Below are 24,128 nucleotides of genomic sequence, written 5' to 3'. Positions count from 1 at the left end.
TATATACATATGTATATATAACTATATATATATACATATATATGTATGTATATATATATATGTCGAAGGAAGAAAAAAGGAGAGAACAGTATAAACAAAACGGCACACACAACAAACACACAACCTTTTTATAAAACAAAAATTTCCTTATACAAGGCAAAAGGGGGGGAAAGGCAAAAATATATATATACACATATATATACATATATATATATACACATATGCACATGAGCAATGGCAACAGGGGCACAAGCAACGGTAATCACATTTATCTTTTACAAAGAACAGATTTAAACATTGTATATATAGTACCCTGTAAATAATGTTATAAATAGTAATATATAATGTGTGGCTACATATATGTCTCCCATTAAACACACAGGAGAAACACTTGGAACAATTACCATCGCAGAAGGACTTATACGGAAAAAAACCAGGAGGAAGTGGCTTCCCTCCGTGTACTAAGCACCAAAAAGTAGGAACAGTTGAAGATAATATAAAAGCCTATCTTGGAAAAGGAGATCATGTTAATAAAATTGTACAGGGCTGGTGTTATATACATGACGTGATGGGGGTCCCCGAGTCCAGGCATGAATTATGTTATGATTTCTATTACTGGCTGGGGGGTATAGTATCGGGGAAGTTAAGTTACACTAATTCATTTTCAACCATCATGCAAGCGATTTACAAGGACCTGAATGATGTAGCCTCGAAGAGTGTATGCAGAAATCTATACACCAGTATTGACAGAAGCATTTTCGACGAAGGAAAACTTATGTATGATTATTATAGAGACTACAGCCTTATTGTTACATATTCAGAGGTAGCCCAAAAATCTTGTGTTCCAGCATATTACGATCATTTAGAAAAACTGAAGGGGGCATGTTCTCCTACAAATACATATTGTGCAACTAAACCCAATAAGAGTGGTGCTTATTGTACCTGGTTTGCAGGGAAGAAAGACGAATACTGTAAACCAGACAAACTATCAAAATTAACATGCAAAAAAGTTACGAACCCAGGTTCTTCCGGTACCGGTAGTACTGGTAATCAGAACACAGGTAGTCCCAGACCAGGTTCCACTGGAACCTGCAATCAAGGTTCCTGTCCAAACCCAAATCAAGCTGGTAGTAGTGGTTCTTTTTCCGATGCCGATTTAGTGGATGGTGTCTCTGGTGGAGAAGGAAAGGGAGGGAGTGATGGTGGTGGTAGTCATAGAAAAGAAGGGGAAGAAGCTGATGCTGGAAGCAGCATCCTTCCTGGTGCTGTGTCTGGTGGCGCATTAGCTGCAGTAGCATTACCAACATTGGCATATTTTTTTTACAAGTACAAACCTTTCTTCTTGAGGAAGCATAACCATTCTGGGGGAGGGGGCAGAAGAGGAAGAAGTAAAAGGTCCCTTAGAAGAGAATTTAATGAGTTTGATGATGACGACGACGATTACACCTCAACAACGGAAGATTCATCCGAATATTCCATCCCATATACTTCATCATCCAGATGAAGAAGGAAGGTTGTTAGGCGTGGTAGGTGGGTTGTTAGTGGTGGTGGTAGGTGGAAGGAAGATTGTTATGGGTGGTAGGTGGGTTGTTAGGTGGTAGGGTGGTAGGTGGGTTGTTAGGTGGTAGGGTGGTAGGTGGGTTGTTAGGGTGGTTGGTGGTAGGTGGGTTGTTAGGGCAGTGGTAGGGTGGAAGTAAGGAAGGAGGTCTAAGGAGGAGGGGAGAAGGGGAACAACATTTCCTTCCCCCAAGGGAGGGAAAAAGGTTACCTTCCCTGAAGGGGTAGGGAAGGTAATTCCCTGCAGGGAAAAATTCCCCTTAGTGACAAAGGTCCCTTTGGGGGGACAATTCCTACATAGAACAGTTTTTTCTTGTAGAAAAGGCTTAAAATCCCTTAAGGAGGAGAAGGAATAATGTATATGAAGGGAGGGAGAGAGTATGTTTATTATATTATGGGGGAGGGGGTATGTGTGTAATCTATAATGCGTACATGCACTTGTGCTCAGATATGGCATACCGGTGTAGGGTACGAACATCATACTTCCTTCCCCCTTCCTCCTATTTGGAAGTATGGAACAAATATGGAAAAAAATGTGGAACACCTGAGGATATGGAAATTATGAATACTAATTCTTATTCCCAATTTCCCTCCAACAATTTTACTGTAAGCGAATTTTATGATGAGCAAATTTTGCTATTCAAAAATATTCCCTTTCAGAAATTTTTCCTGTGGGAACAATTCCCCTTCTTTCAGCTTCCCTATGCGTTGGTAGTTCTTCTATGTGCGTGCCATAATTATTTATTTATTTTGAGACCATTCCTTCTTCAATTATGCATAAAGGGAAGATGTTGCATAGAATGAGTAGAGAATAGTAAATGACGCTAAAAATAATTTATGTCGAACAAAATAAGGTATATGCAACATATATAAATAAATATGGGGGAATAGTAGAATGGATTTTCCTGTTCTTTCTTTCCTCCCTTTTAAATTTTTATATTTGTTTGGGAAAAGAATAAATTTTAGATATGTGGGAGAGCAGTTTCAATACTGTGCAAATTTAATTGAGCAGAATTTCCTTATTTTGCGGATGTAATTTTCCATATTGCACGTGAGAATTCCATTACAGAGAGTATGTTCCGCACTTCTGTTCTGTATGCACCCTTTGTTTTTTCGTCGCAATTTATTTATTCGCAATGTACTAATGACAACCTTTTTTCCCTTACAAAAACTGCATATTTAATAAATTCTACGGTGAGTGAAATATTTCGTTTTTCTGTGACAATAATTTACTCCAGTAATTTCTTTTTTTTCCTCTATAAACAACTCATACTAATTTGGAACAAATGCGCATGCAGATATATTCCACATGAGAACATTCTTTTGAACAAGTATAAAATTGCATACAGAATGAAAAAAAAGAGGAAATAATATGACGGAAGTAATGTATGAAATATATGCACAATAATGTTCCTTTTAAGGAATAAAAAAAAAAGAATGAATAAAAAGAGGAGTGAAAAAATGAATGAAAAAAGTAAAAAATTACGCACATATACTACTTCCTGGAAGTGAGCATGTCAGTCAGTTGTAAAATGATAATATGCATGCAGAAGTAAAGAATGTGTTGCATGTAATATTTGATGCAATACTATTCCTATTTGATAAATAATCCAAATTATTGAATAATGCGGCAAAAAAATGTCTTCCAACAGTGGACAGTTTGACAAATTGAAAAAAGAGTGGTTAGTGGAAAATGGATATGAAAAAAGTAGCAGGAAGAATGCAGGGGAGGTAAAGTATTCTACTCAGAGAAGTATATTGAACAGAAGTATGTAATTATACAAGGTTATATGATTCTACTGGAGTAATAATAAACATATAATGTACAGGAAATATATATGAATGCACCATTTCCAATTTACAGACGGCGTTGTTAATGAAAATGAGGGGTTGGATTGATGGAATGTTAAAAGAAATGATGAAGGAGGATACTGATGAAACCTATGAAGGAGAATGCGAAAAAATGAATACAGGAACAGAGAAAATGAAGAAAGGGGAGAAGGAAGTATGTGCTCTTATTTTGAAGAATTTGTTGAACATAAAAACAATGAGTGGGGCTCAATGTGGAATAGGAAGTGCTGATGAGAGAATGAAGGAGTATGTCCAATGTGCAATACTGAAGATGTGGTCAGCCCTGTATCTAACGGAACACTGCCATTCATGGAGTGCTGTAGAGAGTGCATTTAATGCAGTAAAAAATCTAGGGATCCTCCTTGGTGGAGGATCTGAATGTAAGGAGTGCGGGTATAATAGTGTAATGGAGCATATGGAAGTAGGGAAAATGAATATATTAGGAGTTATTCGTGGTGCTATAGAGGAGGAACCAAAAGTTATGGGATTAATAAAGAGTACAGGTGAGAAGAAGGATTGTAAGGGACAAGAGGATCCTCTAACAAAATTAGGTCTCCAGACTAATGGTGGTGCTACGACTACAACGTCAACAAGTGGGCAACAACAACATCAAACACATCAGGGACAGAATGTAACACCGCAACCAAAAAAAATGACAACACAGCAGTTTAATTTCATCTCCAAATTAATAACAAATTGGGTAAAAACGCACGGTATGAAGGATGTGGACAAAATGGGGGTAATAAATAATAATTATGGAAGGAGGATCACATAATAATATAGAAAAAATATATAATGGAAGGAGGAGTTTCCTATGGAGGTTAGGAAGAAATAAAATATATTCACACATATATATGTTTATGGTAATTTATTCTGCAGGTAAAAATGTGGGATGATATGAAGAAGGAGTGGGGACGACTGAGAAGTACAATTACACGGGACACGGACCCGGAAATACAGCGCCTGTGTGCGCAGGACACCAGCGGAAAAATCAAAATTCATGGACCAGAAAAAGGAATGTGCAAAAACATCATGCGCATTTATTATTACATGCAAGGATTAGAAACACCAACCTGGAAGATACCAAAAACGACTTCTGAGAACAAGGAGGATAAATCATTCTTTCGGTGTATAGTCGGCATGATGGCCTTGATAAAATTATTCGGTCATCGCGCTTGCTTTAAAAAATATACAGACTATGCACACAAAGTATCGGAAGTAGCCAGGAAGAAAGCAGGATTGGCAGATAACACTAAAATATGTGCTGGAATGAATTTTGATCAGCTGAAAATAGGTACGGCATTTATCGGAGAAACAATATCAGGGTGGATTGGGGATCCGAACGATTTCCCCTATGGGGATAAGTCTAATATGATACACTGGGATTGGTGGTGCAATCTGGATCAACAGAGAGCCCAGAAGAAAAGTGCAAAGGAAGACGGGGAAAGGTGGATAAGCGAAGAGGATAAGAAAAGAATGCAAGAAATAGTGACTAAGAACCAATACATACCAAAGGACAAAATTGGCACAGTATTAAAAGAAATGGAAGAAAGAATAAAGGAAATAAAGAAGAAAGCATGGGATAAGCTAGGTTGTATTGGAGGCGAAAATGGACAATTTGAGGAGGACGAGGAAGGTATATATAATTTATTTATTCTAGTTACTGTGTAGACATGTGTGTGTATATTTATTGCAGTGTTCGCTGTAGGAGGGATAAAATGAATTATTCATGTAGCATAAATAACGGGCCATATGCTGTTGCCATTGTCCAAGTATTTTTGCAGATGCCATAGAAGAATGGTTTACGGAATTCTTTAATCATATAGGAAGTGATAGTCAGTATTATGAATACAATGAAGTTGATGCTATTGCAGGAGCGTGCGATAGTGAATTCGATAATGAAAATGATGAGGGAAGGAAAAAAGGGAAAAGGGAGTTTTGCAAAGTTTTCATGAAGAATTTGCTTATAGTTTCAAAATGTAATAATGATCAATACCCAAAGAAGAAATGCATAAAGAAGGGAGCAAGTTGTTACTATGTTCCACCGTGTGATTTGTTAAAAATTTGGTTAATGAAAGTACGCATGAGATGTAATATGAAGGAAGTGGAGGAGTTCGCATTTAATACATTGGACAACTGGGAGAAAACTATGAATAAGGACGGGAACTACACGAAGTGTGATTTACAGAAATATTCTAATTTATTTAGGGGTGAAAAGGACATGTTACCTGAGTTAGAGGGTATAATGACGAAGAGACCACTTCTAGGTGAATTAACAAAAGTACGTACTGAAGAATGGTGTGGAGCAATGAAGACCCATAAGAATGTGCCGAATATGGCAGGAGGGCATGCGAATACTGGAAGTGTAGAGGCCGCTGGAAGGAGTGGTAAGGACAGTGAAGAAATAGAAGATATAAAGGAAATTCTTAAGAATATGAAAAGTAGAATAGATATGGAAGACGAAATAAAGGAAGGAATAAAGACAGTTGTGGAAGAAATCATAAAGGACCATGAATCAAAAAGTAGAACACAGCAAAAGGGTCCCCCAGGCTCCCAAGCCGTTAGCAGAACCGACCCTACCGGAGCCGAAGACCCTGTTCCACACCCTCCACCACCCCCACCCGTCCTCTCCGTACCAACTGGACAGGAGGCAGGTAAGGCGGAAGTTGACGATATTTGTGATGAGAACGATGCAAGTGTTTCCCACACTAGTACCAAGTCCGAAGCTGGTTCGTTCGCTTCAGTTTCCGAGGGTCACTATAATATTCCAAATCAACCTTCCTGTGAACTCCTTAAGAAACTTGCGCGCGAGCAGGCGAACTCATCTTCTGATTCCACTACATCAGGTCCAGGCTCCACAAGTACAAGTCTCCCAGGTCAGCCGGAGGATCCAGGTAAGAATAATAAAAAGAAGAGAGAAATAGAACAAACACTTCTAATAAATGTACACCAAGGTGCCTGCATCAATTTAGGTTATATCACTTCTAACCATACATAATACTCTTCCTTCCAATTTATTATTTAGGTCCAGGAAGTGGTTCACAGGTCCCCACCGAGACGAAGCAAGCAGGAGAAGTTGATACTTCACCTGGCACTCATGATGGTCACCCATCTACACCGAACTCTCCCAATATTAACTCTAACCCGGAACAGACAAGTGGTAGTCAGGGTGGCCTAGGTGGTTCCCATACTTCACAAGGTGGTGTTCCACCTGCTACCAGTGGTGTCGTGCCTGGTCCAACTGCTCCTGTTGTCCCCGCAACTTTACCAAGTACATCAACGGACAAATCAGCGTTTGTTACAACAGCAACACGTACACCAACAGCAGGATCAGTTCATAACAGAATTAACCTTCCTGATCTTCTTTCCCCATACCTTCCTACCATTCCCGTTTTCATTGGTACCTCTGTCATAAGTTATTTGCTGTGGAAGGTAAGGAAAAAAAAAAAAAAAAAAGAAGAATATTCTTTTTTCGTTTAAAATGAGCAAATTATACACATGTTTTATAATGATAATTACTCTTCTAATAACAAAATTTCACACTCTAAAAACACACCCTAACACCCCTTCCTTCCACCACCCCTATACCCCTTCTTTCCACCACCCCTACACCCTAGCAACCTTCCATTTGACCCCCAGTAACAACCCTTTCCTTTTTATTTTCTGCAGTATTTTTTCCTCGGCAAGCGAAGAAAACGTTACAGAAGAGCTTATCAAGTACGTGGTCCACCTTCCTTAGAACAACAACTCGTTGATGATGTGGACGACCAGGATGGTCCACATGAATATACCTTAGTAAAGGAACGAAAACAACCAAGATCTGTTCCAACGAGAACGAAGAGGCCAAAAAAACGTGTTGGCCGTCGTACTGGTCGTCCTGTTGTTGGTCGGCGTACCATTATTGATATTCATTTAGAAGTCTTAGACGAATGTCAAAACGGGGATACAAACTTAACAAAACAGGACTTTTTTGAAATTTTGGTTAAAGAATTCATGGGAAGCGAATTTATAGAAGAAGAAAATGTCCCTGAGGAACAGGTTCCAAGTTCTTATTCCGGGTTTAGGGAAGGAAGACTTTGTTCCCAAGAAAGAAGTTCCTATGGTTGATGTTTTTAAGGAACAGGTTCCAAGTTCAGATTCCGGGTTTAGGGAAGGAAGAATTTCTTCCTAAGAAATGTTTTCTTAAGGAACAGGTTCCGAGTTCAAATACCGGGTTTAAGGAGGATGACTTTCATCCTAAGGAAGGTGTTCCTAAGGAAGAGGTTCAATGTTCAGATTCCGGGTTTAGGGAGGAAGACTTTGTTGCTGAGGAAGAAGTTCCTAAGGAAGGTGTTCCTATGGAACAGGTTCCAAGTTCAGATTCCGGGTTTTAGGGAAGGAAGACTTTGTTCCTAAGGAACAGATTCCAAGTATAGAGATTTCTATGGTTGATCTTCCTAAGGAACAGATTCCAAGTATAGAGATTTCTATGGTTGATCTTCCTAAGGAACAGGTTCCTATGGATGATGTTCCTAAGGAGGATGTTCCTAAAGAAGATGTTCCGAAGGAGGGTTGTCGTATGGAAGATGTTCAAGGTTCAGATTCCGGGTTTAGGGAAGAAGACCCTTGTTTCTAAGGAACAGGTTCCAAGTTCAGTTTCCAGGTTTATGAAAGAAGCATTTGTTCCTAAGGGGGAGGTTCCAAGTTTAGATTCCGGGTTTACGGAAGATGACTTTGTTCCTAAGGAAGATGTTCCGAAGGAAGGGGTTTAACTTTCAAGTTCAGATTCCCTGTTTAGGGAGGAAGACTTTTTTCCAAAGGAAGGTGTTCTTGTGGAACAGGTTCCAAGTTCAGATTCCGGGTTTTAGGGTGTAAGTAAATATTTTTCCTTTTTTTTTTTTTTTTCGTTTTGTGTATTAAATTGTTTACATTCATGTGTGATGCCTATATGCGAAACCTCGTAAATAATTTTTTTTTGTTATATGGGGTTGTTTTTTTCCTTTTTTTTCCCTCTTGTATTAAATGTTTTACGCTTATGTGTAATTAATATAAGTGGAAAAAAAAAATTTTTTTTTAGTTTACACAGATGTTGCTATGATAAGAGTCCCCCCAAAAAAGGAGGAGGGGGCTTGGCTTACACTGCTTTTTTTTTTTTTTTTTGCGCAAACTTGTGCATTTCTAGCTCCCATGAGCACATCGCATATATCATAATGCACTGCTCTTCCTCTCCTCGCAAAAAAATAAGAAGTGTTCTTACAAAAAAAAAAAAAAAAAGAATGGAACTGTGTACACAATTACACAAATTTTTCACCATGTCACACATATGTGTGTGTACATACGAAAAAGAATCAATATTTTAAGGACAAAAACTGGCTTACTAAACAAAAAAAGAAAGAAAAAAAAATTAAATTTATTTAGTTCATTATATTAAAAAGGAAGAAAAAAAAAAAAAAAGAAAAGCAGGGAAGAAACGCATCACATGCGACCATAACTGATATTCTGCCTTTGCTGATGTTCTCTTCCATTATGTGTTCGTCCTCTTCTTCCAGATGGTGGTCTTCGCCCACCATATACAGTAGATTCTTCCGTAGTTGAACCGAGTGTTGAATTTTCTGTTGAGTATTCTGTTAAGGTGTCGTCTTCTGTGAGTGAGTCGAAATCATGTTTGATGGATCTTTTTTTTCTTCTGCTTTTTCCTCCAAAAGTGTTACGTAACCCAGAAAATAAGGAAGTATACTGAAGTAGGAATGGGGGGTGGAAAGCAAGGAAAAGAAAAGAATGTGTGCAAAATAAGCATCCCACATATACAGCATTGTTCAATTTTTATGTATGTATACACACTTTTTTATATAGAGAAGACGAACACACAAACAAAAAAAAAAAAAAATAGTAAGTAATGAATATGTTTATTATTTATATACTTCTAAGTGTGTGTAGTGAGGTAATTACAATTATAATTGTACCTTATATAAAAAGAAAAGGATTCCAGGTATTCCTATTGCAGCAAGACCACCAGACACAGCAGGAACGACACCGTTCATAGTTTGTTCTTCACCTTCTTTTCTGTGACTACCACCACCGTCAATCCCTCCCTTTCCTTCTCCACCAATACCACCATCTACCACGGCGTCGCCAAGGTCGAAGTCATCTCCAGCAGACGGTTTCTTCGGGCATGGCAATTGTGAAAGTTTGCTCGGATCACAGTAATTATTTTTCGCATTTTCCCCCTTGAACCAGTCACAATATTTATCACTCCCATGTGTTATCCATGATGGGCAATCCTTTTCCACAGCTCTACATGCGTCTTTAATGGCCTGTAAATGTTTGTTACATTGTTCGTAGCAACGGGAACTACAGGTGCTAATATTCTTAGGTAATTCTTTGTAGTCATAGAAATAATCATATACTATTTTCCTATGTTTGAATTTGTCCTTGGTAATATTTTCGTCCTTGTATAATCTTTTACACTCTTTGCTGCATTTCTTTCCAAGACCTGAATTCTCCAGCTTTTCGTAAATTGTCTCTATAGCTGTTCCCAGTGGGTGGTCAGTTTTCGTTTGGCCTTTTACTTTATCACCTAGCCAATAATAAAAAAAATTACAACGTCCATCATAGTATGGAAACCCGCTTCCCAGAGTGCACGCGTAACAGTAGTTATTCATAATTCTATTCTCGAAATTACTATCAGCCGCTACGTACGTTCCTAGTACTGTCTTCACTAATTGTTCTATTCTATTCTGTTCCCCAACATTTCCCCATTGATTACACAGTGTCTCCTTATTGTCGAACATAGTATAGGCTTGCCTTGAAGGTAATTGTGCAAAACATTCATCCTATAAAATGTAAATTAAAATTGAAAAGAACATATATAATGAGGAGGTGGAGGAGTGTGTATATTCTTCCATTTATTTTCTTTTTTTACATTTTTCTATTGAATTATGGTGAACACATGAAGAATATAATTATATATGTATAGTAGTAGTAGTCGTACATCCACTTGAAATAAAAAAAAAGAACAAATGTCCAAGTACCTCCTCTCCTGTCACCATTGTTCATATATATTCTTTGCACATGTAGCAAATTTATATTAGAATGTGCTCCTTATACATATTCGTACAGAGTATATATATGTAAGACATTTCCCCCTGTTCATCCATAATGATTACGAATAAACAGGTGTATGATCGTTACACTTGTTTTTATAATTATAAACGAGATTATAACAAAAAAAAAACCTTCTTCTCAATATTATATATACTGCTCATTCCGTATACAACTATAATATATTTTACACATTCATGTATATCAGGTCATCACATGTACACATAACTAATACGGAAGTATGAACAAGTTGTGGTAAGAAATTGGAAAGTAAAGAAAGGGAAATATTCAAGCCCCTCCGCCCCCCTCTATTTTTTTTTATTCATTTATGGTATTATATTATACGTAATTATTGAACACACCAAATTATTATTTATATACTTCCATTATTACATGTATATAGAGAGGAGTGCAAATTTTTTCTTAACGAGAAGAAAATATTAGTACATCTTATTCATTTTATCTTTTATTGATGTTCAAAAGGGAGCATTATTAAAATACATTATTAACAAATATATTGCGTAGTTCATATAGAGATTATTTACATCCCCCCGAAATGTGCATATTCCTTATTATTCAATAAGTGAATCGTTGACATATATACAAATAAGTGATACATAAATAATGAGAAACATTATATTGATTGCATGTGAAGAAGAGATGGGGAGAATGTTACGAATCCTCATAATAATATATTCTGTGCAGTACACTTCACCCGTCTTCTTCCATGACTGTTCAATAATAGTATTCCCCCCTTTTTTTTTTCTCTTCTCCGATAAGTATACTGCACATATTTATATGTGGAATGTGCATCAGATTATTTGAGTCACTTCTCCCATAATGCATATTACTTTTTATATATTAATGTAAACGCACTTTTCTTCATTTTTCCCTTTTATTTTACAGTATTAGGAAGATTCAGGGAGGGTTAGAAAGGGTTAGGCAGTTTTGGGGTTTTGGGTGGAACTCCTTTTTTTATATATGTATACGATGTTAGGGTAAATATATATATATATTGTTATATATGAATGATGATGATCATCATCATTACTGCCATTTGTGCGCACTATTTTGTTGCAGGACCACATGATAATGATGATAAGTTACAATTATGAAAGAAAAGAAAAAATTAAAAAAAGAAGGAATAAGAAGGAAAGGAGGGTCTAAGGAAGGAAAGAAGGTAGAAAGGAAAGAAGGAAAGAATGAATGAGGAATTTAATATATTGTGTTATTTTTGTGTGTGCGTACAACAAATATGATTACCAATAGAACTGCATAGCAATATGTTAGAAGTTTATTAAGGAATATCTTATAAGAGAATAAGCTGAATACACTATAGTCGCGCCCCCCCCAACATGTTCAAAGAGCAGCGTTAATTTCTACATACTTTTCCCTTGTTAACTTCGATGTTGTGCTAACAATTATTCATTTATAATATTCTCTTATGCATTTTCTACATAAAAATTTTAGGTTCCTCCTTAATAATACCCATACAACCTTTACTCCATCGTATTACACCACCTCCCTATGGGAATATCACCACAATTATATCAAACATGTTGGTTACCAAAATACGTTCCTATGCGTCCCGAATACAGAGAAAAACCGCTTTTTTTAACTCAACTAAAGTAAAAACGACATCGCACATATGTAGACGTCCTTTAGACCCCTCACTGCCCATCCTAAGAATGAAATATGCCCTCTTAAATACAACCAAAGAATGTAGCCTATATTCCTCTCCCCCATTTACACTTTCCCCCAGCTTGGCATTTCCACTCTCCCTCATTCGTTCCATGGACGTTCCATACTTTTAATTTCCCTTTTTTTTTTTTTTTTTTTGCACTTTTTGGGGGTGGGTTCGTATGATAAGGTTAGGAGGGGAAACAACCAGGGGGGGTGTAGACCCCAAAGGGGCAGACTCCAAAGGGGATCTACAAATAGGGAAAGCCATCCTAACGGGGATGAACCTACCATCGGGGTGTTCCCCATGGGGTGTTGCCCATCACGGGTTGTCACCCCAGGCGACGAGAGTGCAGACAAACCTCCAATACTACGGTTGCTATAAACACGTATTATGTGTTCACAGAGGGTGTGTACATAGAGGCCTTAAAAGGTGTTTGCCCTATACAGAGCACAGAGAACTGCCTAATTGCATATTATGAATTTGCATAATTCAGGTGTTCCAGATAGACATATACATAATTATATGGGTCACATGAACCATATGAATCATATAGATCATTCGGTCAGCACAGTTGTAACGACGTCAAGTGTGCGCTACATTTGCTCACTAGGATGCTACTGTACAAAAGGGATGAGGATGAGTTAGGGTTGAACGGCGTCGTATAATTTGGGGGTCGTTTTGCCATCTTCCCAATAAGAACCATGGTGAGCAGCCTACATATGTATATATTAAAGTTCATATTTTGGTACACGATAAAGGGAAAAAAAAGGAAAATATAAATTGAACACATGTGAATACATGTTAGCGGGAATATGTACATCACGCCCATAATTCTTAGTATGTGTTATGGAGAGTATGCATGGTCATTTGGGGTCTGTTGTTTGAGGAGAGTGAAAGGGAAGAGAAAAAGTGTCTGTGTATGATAAAGGAATTGAATATTTAGATCATTCATTACGAAATGTTTGAAAAAAGCAAAACGCTTGTGGATACTAATTCCTTGGCAACAATTGTGTAAAGAATCGTATAAGCCGAACAATCCTTTAGCACCAAAGTTGAGGATGTTAATCTTAGCATTAGTATTTGAGGAGTGTGAAATAGAAGAAAACTTGCATGATAAGGAGTTGTATATTTAGATCATTCATTACAAAATATTTGAAAAAAGTAAAAAAACGGTGTGCGGTGTTATACTTCACCCTTTATATTATGTTAACACTTAAAAAATGATAGGCTCTCTGAGGGAGTCATCGCATTTTTGGCTGTTATTTTTTTTAAATTGAATAAATCCTATTTTGTTCATGTGTGCCCAAGGAGTCTATTTTTCTCTTCTTCTTTTTTCAGATATTATTTATATAACATAATATTAATATTACATTATGACTGCGCAGACCTATAATGCATCATTAAATGACAAAGATATAATAAGTTTCCGTTTAATATTTGATCCGCGAAAAATTTAGTAGACTATGTGTTCTTTTTTTTTTTTTTTTTTTTAGTTTACACGCATATATATTATTAATTTCGTTTATAGGAACCATGTTTTTTTGTAACATACAACAATTGAACACAATATTTGTTGAATTTATTACCATTTCCTTTTCTTTTTTAAACGAAATTCTTCCCCTTTTAATATTTCCCTTTTTCATGTGAATGTTGAAGTGTCCAAAAAAAATAATCCTCGGTAACGCACATCTCAAGAAAAAAACAAATGCGTTAACTAGATGCTTCTCCTTCTAATCTATACAGTAAAAAATTCAATAGCATGGAAAAAAAAAAATAATAATACACAATAAAATGATCAACACGAATAAACATAAAAAAATAAAAAAAAAAAAAAAAAAAAAAAATATTTTTAGAGAAAAAGAAGAAAGAAAAAAGAAAAAGAAAAAAAAAAAAAGTAAATGCATGAATGAGTAGGTAGGGTGTATGTGTAGGATTTCGCATTTTAGGGAGTGTGTGTGTAGGATTTCACACTTGGGTTTGAATTAGTTATAACTGTTGCGTGAACAACATTTCACACCCCTATTAAAGAAACATTTTCTCCCTTTTTTTTTTTTTTTTTTTTTTGTAGTATTTTGCCCTCGGCAAAGAAAGAACACGTTACAGAAGAGCTCCTCAAATCCCTGGTCCAACTGTACAAGAACAACTCCTTGATCATGTGGACGACCAGGCAGATGGTCAACATGCATATACCTTAGTAAAGGAACGAAAACAACCAAGATCAACACCACAGAAAAGAGGGAAACAAGTTGGTAAGCGTGCTGATAGCCGTGGTGTTGGTCGCCGCATGATTATTGATATTCATTTAGAAGTCTTAGACGAATGTCAAAAGGAGCGCCTGCATTTGACGAAGGAAGACTTTTTTGAAAGTTTGGTTCAAGAGTTCATGGGATCAAAATTCATGGAAGAGGAAGAAAATGTTCCTATGGTAGATGTTCCTAAGGAACAGGTTCCAAGTTCAGAGTTCGGGGTTTAGGGAAGGAAGACTTTGTTCCTCCGGAAAATGTTTTTATGGAAGGTGTTCCTAAGGAAAATTTTCCTGATGAGCAGGTTCCAAGTTCAGATTCCGGGTTTAGGGAGTAGTAAATACCTTTGTTTTTTTTTTTTCGTTGTGTGTATTGTATAGAAGTGTTTACATTGTTCATGTGTAATGGATAAAAGTGGAAGTAAAAAAAAATTTTCCTGCTTCACTTCATTTTGACTTGTTGCGATAATTTTTTTTATGGCAGATTAAAAAAAATGCTTATTCATTCTTTTATAAAATTTTTACCTTCATAAATTATTTTTTGTTTTTTTAAAAAACATGAATATTTCTTTGAAAAGGGGTCAGGACCTTTTTTCTTTTTCCGAGCCCCTTTCTGGGAATATTCTTTCCTTATGTGCTTATTCAAACTTACAAATTAAAAGGAAAGAAAGGGAAGGAAGGAAGGAAAAAAAAAAAAAAAAGAAAGGAAGGAAGAGGTGAAAGAAGGAAGAATGATCATTTTTGCTTCTTTACATTTTTATGAACTATGCGCACTTATTTATGTTCGTCTCTTCCCTTCAGGTGTTACACAAAGGCAGTGTTACATCCGACCGTAACCTACATTCGTTCTTTGGTGATGATCTGGTGTATTATTATTATTTGTCGTATTTGTTCCTGCTCCTGCTCTTGTTCCTCTTTTGGGTGATCTATCATATATGGTAGACATTTCTGTGGAATCTGCTATTGTTGAATCTGCTGTGGAGACATCCGTTAATGTGTCGAATTCATTCCTGGCGAACCTCTTTTTTCTCCTTTCACCAGAAGAGTGCTTAACAAACAAAGAAGACTATGGTTTATACTTAAGGGAAGTGAAGGTTGTTAGGGGTGGTTGGTGGTGGTAGGTCGGTTGTTAGGTGGTAGTGTAGAAGGAAGGTTGTGTTAGGGGTGGTTGGTGGAAGGAAGGTTGTGTTAGGGGTGGTTGGTGGAAGGAAGGTTGTGGTAGGGGTGGTTGGTGGAAGGAAGATTGTTAAGGGTGGTTCGTGGAAGGAAGGATTGTTAGGGGTGTTGGTGGTAGGTGGGTTGTTAGGGGTGTTGGTAGGTGGGTTGTTAGGTGGGTTATTAAGGTGGTGTTAGGTGGGTTGTTAAGGTAGTGTTAGGTGGGTTCTTAGGTGGCAGGTAGGTGGTAGGAAGGTTCTTATGGTGATGTTAGGTGGTTCGTGGAAGGAAGGTTGTTAGGGGTGCCTGGATTGTTTGTGGTGGATGGATGGTTGTTAGGTGGTCGTTGGTGGAAGGAAGGAAAGGAGTGCCTAAGGACAAGGAAGGGAAGGGGATCAAAGGAAGTGAAGGGCGTCTACGGAAGAAAGGAAGTGAAGGTCTAAGGAGGAAGGAAAGCAAGCTTTTAGGAGGAAAGAAGGAAAGAAAAAAAGAAAGAAAGAAGGAAAAAAGGAAAAAAAAAAAAAGGAAAAAAGGAAAAAAAGAAAGAAGGAAAAAAAGAAAGAAGGAAAAAATGAAAGATGGAAAAAAAGAAGGAAGGAAAAGGAAAAAAAAAGAAGAAAGGGATGTATGCACGATGGTGTACCTAGGGGTGCTAGTTGTGGATGGTAGGTTGTTAGGTGGTTCGTTGTACGTGGGTTGTTAGCTTGTAGGATGATATGTGGGTTATTAGGGGTGGTAGGTGGGAGGAATGTCGTTAGGTGATTGGAAGGAAGGTTATTTGGGTGCTGGTAGGTTGGTAGGTAGGATGTTAGGGATGGAAAGAGGGTGGTTATGGGTGGTTGGCAGAAGGAAGTTTGTTAGCGGTGAAGGGAAGGTATTTCCTAAGGGAAGGAAGGTTGTTGAAGGAAGTGTGCAGGAGGGTGAACTTGGGGATAGTACGTGAGTAGAAGGTCGAAGAAAAGTCTTTAGGGGTGTTAGAATGAAGGTTTGTTAGGGGTGGTAGAATAATGTTGTTAGGGGTGATAGAATGATGTTGTTAGGGGAGGTAGAATGATGTTGTTAGGGGAGGTAGAATGATGTTGTTAGGGGTGGTAGAATGATGTTGTTAGAGGTGGTAGAATGATGTTGGTCGGGGTGTTAAAAAGAAGGTTTAGGGTGTTAGAGTGAAGGTTCCCCGTATTAGAATGATGATTTGGGGCTGTTGGAATGAAGGTACGGGATATTAGAGTGAAGGTTCAGATTGTGGGAACAGGGTTAAGGTTCTGGGATAAGGTTTTTTTCTAGGTTATGGAATAACAATATGGCCTGGTATTTCGCTTCTTAGATGGAATATTCTTTTTCTTAAGGAAAAAGAAATATGGCAGGAGCTATAAGAGAAAAAAAAAGAAGAAAAGAATAAAAAAAAGGATGAAAAAAAAAAAAAGGTGAGGGTAGAATGTAAAACGTATATGGAAGGAGAGAAGGGAAGGTTGTATCCAAAAATTTTTTTGCTTTAGTTACTTTTCTAGAGAAAAAGAAGAAAGAAATGAAAGAAAAGGAGGAAAAAGTTTTGAGAAAGAAGAAAGAAGAGAAAAATAAGAAGGAAGAAAGAATGAAATCAGAAAAAAAGAAAAGAAGGTAAAAAAAAGAGGGTTCAGTGTATGGGACTAGGGTTAAGGATATGAGAATAGGTTTTAGGATGTAGAGGTAGGTTTCAGGTAGTTAGAGTAGGGTTCAGGGTGTGAGAATATGGTTCAGGGTGAGGGGGTGATGTTCTTTTCTAGGTTATTTGAACAATAATATTGTTTGCTACCTAGCTCCTTAGGGGGTGGAAGTGTGAGAATGTTAAGGAAGAGAGAAAGGAAAAAAGAAAGAAGGTTAGAGGGAAGGAAAAAAAGAAGAAGTAGAGAAAGAAAAAAGAGAGGGTTTAGTGTATGTGAGTGGGGTTAAGGATATGAGAATAGGGTTCAGAGTGTGAGAGGTTTTGGGTTCAGGGTGTGAGAGTAGGATTATTCCTGCTTTGGGAGTAGATTTAAGGGTGTTAGGGTGAGGATTCAGCGTAAAGGAGTACCGTTGCGGGTACTAGAATGAAGAGGCCGGATGTGGGATTAGGGTACAGGTTGTTAGAATAAATGGGTTAGGGTTATTAGAGTGAAGGTTCAGGGTATGTGTGTAGGTTTTCGGGTGTGAGAGTAGTGTTATTCCTGATGTGGGAGTAGGGTTAGAATTGTGAGGATAGGACACATATTGATAGGGTATTCTGCAGGAGGGTGCACCATGAAAAAATAAGGAAATTTGGAAAAAGAAGGTAAAGGAAAAAAAAAAAAAAAAAAAAACGAATAAAAATAATAAAATGGAGAGTAGGAAAAAAGAAAAGGTAAAGAAATATTTTCGGAAGAAGGGAGGAATGGATGTACGTACATTCTGTGTATACAGAATACTTAGTAAAGTACTACTTTTATTTAATGAGTGAGAAAGTTATTGTGTAGTGTATTAAAAAAAAATGGCTCCGCCGAGGGGTCCTGATGAAGATAGGATATTTAAAGATTTGAAGAATACTTGGTTCCAAAAGAAAGGATTGGAGGAGAGGAAAATTCAAGATAGGGTATGTATTTAATGCCCTACTACTTACTTCAGTAGTGTGCATGTGCATAATGCACGTGCGCATACATTGCAGTATCAAATAATAGAATGGGCAAATAGGGAAAGGGTGAATATATGTATTCATTTATTCAATTCACAGATGCAACTAATGTGGAAGATTAAGGAATGGATTGACGATTTTTTTAAGGATGCAAATAATTATGATGATAGTGGAGTAGGGGAGACCTGGTGTGAAAGTAAATATAGCCGTAAGGAAAAAATGGAAGGAATAGACAAAGAGTGGTGCACATTTATTTTCGAAAATTTATGGAGAATACAAAAAATAAGCCCTCATGAAGGGGAAATGGACATTGGTAAGGAACTACAGGCGCACGTGTATTGTGCTATTATGAGGGTATGGTTGCACCTATACGTAGGGAAATATTGTGGCGCAAAGGAAGTTATGGAACACGCTGCCCATGGAGTAAACACATTGTGCGACGGTTTCACAGATGGGATAATGTGTTATAAGTGTGAATATGGAGAATTGAAGAGTATGAAGGTAGGTGGTGTAGATGCCTTAAAATACATATGGGGTAAAACGAAGGGAGGGAAGGGACTTATACGAGAAGCGTACAGCAAAATGGATAAAGATCCATGTCCACAGGAATACAGTAAAAGTGGAAAGGGAGTAGGAGCAGGTCTTCTGCATAACGGTGGTTCCGTGACTACTAGGTCACCAGCAGGAATGGGAGAAGCCCAAATGGTGGACGACCTGAGGTTTAAGTTCATATCGAACTTGGTGGTGAAATGGATACTAGTAAATGGTGATCCCATGAAGGAGGGAATAAGTGTAAGGAACTTTAAATAGAGTGTAGAAGTAAAATGATATAATATAAAAATAATATAGTATGGAATAATAGTGCGTAGTATACAATTTAAGGGCATATGAAATAATTCATGCACCTACATATATATGTATATATGTATTCATGATACTACACTTTATAGGAAGGAATATGGAAAGACATGAAAGAAGTCTTCAACGACATGATGGATAATATACAGAGGGATGGGTTTAATGATAAAGGGTACTGTTCCGAGAGAGGCTGGAACCCTAAAACTAAGGAGCTATGCAAAATTCTATTGCGATTACAATTCTGGATCGATGGATTAGTGCAAAAATGGGAAGGGGTAGAAAATTGGGGCCCACAGGGGTACTTCCATTGGGTAAAAAGGGAAGATAATAATATTACACCAAAAAAAAAGGAACTACAATCGTATTATAGATGTCTACTTGGGAAAGTAACCATGATGAAAATGTTACTACCACATTGTGACCTGAATAAAGTAGTAGATGTAGTTCAGGGTGGAGTGGACGGGATAAGGAAAACTAGGGTTTTTAGTGATGGGAATCAATTATGTAAAGGACTGGAACTCAAGAGTTTAAAAATGGGAGGAAGGTTAATTTGGCAGCAGATTAGTGAATGGATAGATAACTATAGTAGAGGGGAAGAACCGACGAAAGGATTAAAGCAAGTAAATCCAAGGAAAACTGCACTCCACATAGTGCAGTTGCAAGGGAATGAGAATTGTCCAGCAGGCAATAGGAAAGCGGAAGTTAGCAGAGAAACCCTCAAAAAATTAGAAATAGAAATGCACGACGGTGAAAAATTCATTATACGGGAAGAGAATGAAACTTTTCCTAAGGGTGTTCTGGAAGCACTACTAGACGGGCTCAAGAATTTCAGAGACAGTGTTAAAGCCGGAAGCAGTGAAGTCCAGGAGAAGGAATTGACTCAAAGAGCCCAGGAAGTCTTGGACAAAGCCATAAAAGAAAGTAAGCCACCCTAATCATCACCACCAATCTAATCACACCCACAAATCTACCACCCAACCACATAACAACCTTCGTCCATCAAACACCCACCAACCACCCCTAACAACCTTCCTTCCACCTAACATCCCGAACAATGTTCCTTCCTTCCACCATGCACCTACCATCACTAACAACTTTCCTTTCCACCAACCAGCGCCCTAACAACTGCATCTCCCATAACGCTTAGTAAAGAGGGAGAAAGGAAGGATTCAGGGTTTATGAATTAGAGTTCAAGTCTTAGGGTTCATGGTTTAGGGTTCAGGGTTTAGGGTTCAAGGTTTTAATGTTTAGTGTTTAGTTTTTAGAGTTCAAGTTTTAGGGTTCAGGTTTCAGGGTTTAGGGTTCACGGTTTAGATCTCAGGGTTTAGTGTTTAGCGAATAAGGTTTGGTGTTCAAGATTTAGGATTCAGGGTGTAAGGGTATTGGGTTTAGGATTTCGCGTTAGGATTTTTAGGGTTTTGTATTTAGGGTTTAGGGTTCACGGTTTAGGGTTCGCGGTTTAGGTTTCACGGTTTGGTGTTTAGGGTTTAGCTTTGAGGGCTTAGGGTTCAGGGTTTACTTTTAGGGTTTAGGGTTCAGGGCTTAGGGTTTACGTTTAGGGTTTAGGGCTTAGGGTTTATGTTTAGGGTTTAGGGTTTAGGGTTTAGGGCTTAGGGTTTACGTTTAGGGTTTAGGGTTTATTGTCAGGTGTTTTAAAAAGGAAGGTTGTAATTTATTTAGAGGAAGAGTTCGCAGACAGGAGAAGTTCCCATAAATTAAAGGAGGATCCTGCCTTTGCGGAAAAACTCCTCGCAGACGAGCCAAGCGGAAACTGGGTGCAGCGAAACAAGGTGGAGACTGTAGAGGGGCGGTGAACTGAACAGGGGGAAGGCTGGACAAGGGCGACATTCTTAGAAAGGTGAGAACCGGACAAGGGGGAACGGGACAGAGGAACACAGCGATTGTGGAAAATGTGGAGGGGTAGACGAATCATTAGTTGTGGGGGGGAGGGGGGGGGTGATATTCTATTATCCTCCTGAAGGGAGGGTATAAGTAAAGGAAAAAAGGAAATGGAATAAATAAATGGAGGAAGGAAAGGAGGGTTTAAGTAGGAGGAGGAAGTTAGAGATTAAGGATGGAAGGAAAGGGCCTAAGGAGGAATGGAAGAAGGGTTTCGGGGTTTAGGGTTCATGGTCGGAGATAAGGAAAGGTCTAAGGAGGAGGAAGGATGGGTCTAAGGAGGAGGAAGGATGGGTCTAAGGAGGAGGAAGGATGGGTCTAAGGAGGAGGAAGGATGGGTCTAAGGAGGAGGAAGGATGGGTCTAAGGAGGAGGAAGGATGGGTCTAAGGAGGAGGAAGGATGGGTCTAAGGAGGAGGAAGGATGGGTCTAAGGAGGAGGAAGGATGGGTCTAAGGAGGAGGAAGGATGGGTCTAAGGAGGGAAGGTGTATAAGGACGAAGGAGGTTCCATGAGATGATGGGGTCTAAGGAGGAGGAAGGAAGGATGTCTAGGGAGGAAAGGAAGGAGGGTAGAAGAAGGAAGAAGCAATCTACCCTACCACCACTACTCCGTCATATACACACCTTCACAGTCTTCCTTAGACCGCTTTCCTTCTTTCACACTCACTCATTCAATCTGTTTCTTTTTCGCCTTCTTTCCTTGTAGATGATCACTGCACCAGCAAGAATAATACCCTATGTGCACGCGCACAATGTGTAGCAAATAAATGGAAAGTTAACCGACCCGACAGGGACCCGGTAGGAGACAATACACTCCTCTATAGTGGAGGACTATTCAATTGGTAGTGAATTTTACATATGTTAAGAGAAAAGGGAGAGCGTGCATTATCTGTACACTTTGGGTGTACATATATGTTTCCTCCTTCCCCGTGAATGTAGGATGTAATGTGGAGTGATGGTGATATCGGGGCAGATTTAAAGAAACTTTCTACTGCTATGACTAGTGTTAGAAAAGCTGTGGGGGATGAATGTCAAGACTTTCAGGGTAACGGTGGTACAAATGGCCCTGCTAATAAGAAGGCATGTGAGCTCATTGTAAAGGGATTAGAACACATATATAAGATTCCTGTAGATGGAAAGGACAGCCCCAAGCACCAGAAGGATAACCAATTATTCAAGAGAACAATGTCTTGTATCCTACTCAATGCATTAGCAGATAAATTGCTCACCGCAGGAACTTCCTGTGGTATCACAGAAGTAGGAATAAAAAAAATGTTTCAGAGAGGAAATGAAAAGATGGATGATTGGTGTAAGATTGGGGGTGAAGCTAACTGTGTTAAGTGTGAAAGGATAACTAACCTTAAAGATTGTGAAATAGGCGAAGAGGGTAATAAAACCAATGTAAAGGACAAAGTGAAAGGAATGCTTGACAATGATGAGAACAATAAGCCAGAAATAGAGCAAGGTCTGGAAGAAATAACTAACATATGTCAGACCACTTATTCCACCAATCACCAACTTGATGCACAAGCTGCTAAACCTCCGCGCCCTACAAATGAGATCGATATGGTAGATACCATCCTTCCTGAAGCTGGTGGCCCCGCTACTATTGAACTGTCTACAGGTACTGTGAAACTTCCGCCAGAACCTGATCCTAAATTATTGGAAGGGGTGACAGGTGGTGAGGAAGGTCCATCGGTGCCTCTTCCTCAAGCTCCAGGTAAGAATCCAAAAAACGTTTACTCATGAAAAAGTGTGCACAAGAATACACGCAAAAAATGATACGTGTTTTATTACCCTGAAAACTACTTAATTGACATGTTCCTACCTCATTCACTCCTTAGGTCTGAAACCTGCAGCACCCGCCGCCCCACCTCCTGCTTCCAGTGCAACACATAAAACTGGTGCTGAAGCTGAACCTACTGTTGATGATACGGAAGTGAAAGGTCCGGTTCCAGGTCCCCAGGGTCTCCCTGGGGAAACACAACCTGTACCAGAACCACAACAACCAGCAGGTGGAATTAAACCACAGGGACCGAGGAAGTTAACGATTGAAGGGATCGTCCCTTCCGACCTCCTTACTCCATACATTCCTACCATTCCTGTGTTCCTTGGTATCTCTGCTATGACCTATCTCCTTTGGAAGGTAACAAAAAAAAAGGAAAAAAAAATTAATATTAGAACAAAAAAAAATAAAACAAAATAAGGAAAAGTAGAAAAAAAAAATCGATACAAAAAAAAAAAAGTCTATTAAAAAAAAAAAAAAAAGAAGGAAAGAGTGGCTGTAAAGTTTCGCATTCAGGGTGTGTATGTGTAGGATTTCTCATTTTAGGGGTGTATGTGTAGGATTTCGCATTTTAGGGGTGTATGTGTAGGATTTCGCATTTTAGGGTTTGAAGTAGTAATTACTGTGGTGTGTGAACAAACATTTCGCGCCCCTATTAAAGAAACATTTTTTTCCCTTTTTTTTTTTTTTTTTTTTTTTTTTTTTTTCAGTACTTTGGAATTCTTCGTAAAACAAGAAAACGTTACAGAAGAGCTTATCAAATACGTGGTCCAATCTTACAAGAACAAATCATGGACCATGCGGACCAACCTCGTCCACGTGAATATACCTTAGTAAAGGAATGCAAGCCAAGATCAACACCAAAGATAAGGAGGAAAAGGGAAAGTCCTGGCCGTCGTGTCAATCGCCGCATGATTATTGATATTCATTTAGAAGTCTTAGACGAATGTCAAAAAGGGGACATACATTCGACGAAGGAGGACTTTTTTGAAATTTTGGTTCAAGAATTCATGGGATCAGAGTTCATGAAAGAGAAAAGTGTTTCTGAAGTTAATGTTCCTAAGGAAGTTGTTCCTAAGGAACAGGTTCAAAGTTCACATTCCTGGTTTAGGGAAGAAGACTTTATTCCTAAGGAAAACTTTATCTCTAAGGAAGGTGTTCCTTAGGAGCAGGTTCCAAGTTCAGATTCCGGGTTTAGGGAAGGAAGACTTTGTTCCTAAGGAGCACGTTCCAAGTTCAGATTCCGGGTTTAGGGAAGGAAGACTTTGTTCCTAAGGAGCACGTTCCAAGTTCAGATTCCGGGTTTAGGGTGTAAGTAAACATTTTTTTTTTTTTTCTTTTTTTTTTCTCTATTATGTAATAAATTGTTTATATGTTCATTTGTAATTAATAA

At 38.2% G+C, this 24,128-nt stretch overlaps 5 protein-coding genes across 5 annotated transcripts; all 5 read left to right on the top strand.

Annotated features, from left to right (window-relative positions):
- Positions 1-3,195: 3,195 nt before the first annotated feature.
- On the top strand, positions 3,196-4,183 carry PCOAH_00019250 (SICA antigen; the record flags this gene model as incomplete). The annotated part of the gene is made up of 2 exons (XM_020058734.1): positions 3,196-3,288; positions 3,422-4,183. The coding sequence occupies 2 exons, from the start codon at positions 3,196-3,198 to the stop codon at positions 4,181-4,183; spliced, it is 855 nt and encodes a 284-aa protein (XP_019914120.1).
- Positions 4,184-4,293: 110 nt separating this feature from the next.
- On the top strand, positions 4,294-7,515 carry PCOAH_00019240 (Uncharacterized protein; the record flags this gene model as incomplete). The annotated part of the gene is made up of 5 exons (XM_020058733.1): positions 4,294-5,044; positions 5,193-6,302; positions 6,434-6,586; positions 7,078-7,125; positions 7,148-7,515. The coding sequence occupies 5 exons, from the start codon at positions 4,294-4,296 to the stop codon at positions 7,513-7,515; spliced, it is 2,430 nt and encodes an 809-aa protein (XP_019914006.1).
- A 6,375-nt stretch (positions 7,516-13,890) lies between these two features.
- On the top strand, positions 13,891-14,645 carry PCOAH_00019230 (SICA antigen; the record flags this gene model as incomplete). Its single annotated transcript, XM_020058732.1, has 2 exons — positions 13,891-13,914; positions 14,241-14,645. 2 exons carry the CDS (start codon positions 13,891-13,893, stop codon positions 14,643-14,645), a joined length of 429 nt encoding a protein of 142 aa, XP_019914288.1.
- A 27-nt stretch (positions 14,646-14,672) lies between these two features.
- On the top strand, positions 14,673-21,795 carry PCOAH_00019220 (SICA antigen; the record flags this gene model as incomplete). Its single annotated transcript, XM_020058731.1, has 4 exons — positions 14,673-14,726; positions 18,292-18,822; positions 19,143-19,635; positions 21,710-21,795. The coding sequence occupies 4 exons, from the start codon at positions 14,673-14,675 to the stop codon at positions 21,793-21,795; spliced, it is 1,164 nt and encodes a 387-aa protein (XP_019914182.1).
- Positions 21,796-21,894: 99 nt separating this feature from the next.
- PCOAH_00019210 (SICA antigen) lies at positions 21,895-23,901 on the top strand (the record flags this gene model as incomplete). Its single annotated transcript, XM_020058730.1, has 3 exons — positions 21,895-22,669; positions 22,965-23,095; positions 23,446-23,901. The coding sequence occupies 3 exons, from the start codon at positions 21,895-21,897 to the stop codon at positions 23,899-23,901; spliced, it is 1,362 nt and encodes a 453-aa protein (XP_019914072.1).
- Between the last annotated feature and the right edge of the window lie 227 nt (positions 23,902-24,128).

The sequence above is a fragment of the Plasmodium coatneyi genome, chromosome 7 (assembly GCF_001680005.1).
Source record: "Plasmodium coatneyi strain Hackeri chromosome 7, complete sequence".
NCBI classification, from domain to species: domain Eukaryota; phylum Apicomplexa; class Aconoidasida; order Haemosporida; family Plasmodiidae; genus Plasmodium; species Plasmodium coatneyi.
Note: the sequence above shows the minus strand (reverse complement) of the source record. Positions and strands in the feature narration are given on the sequence as shown.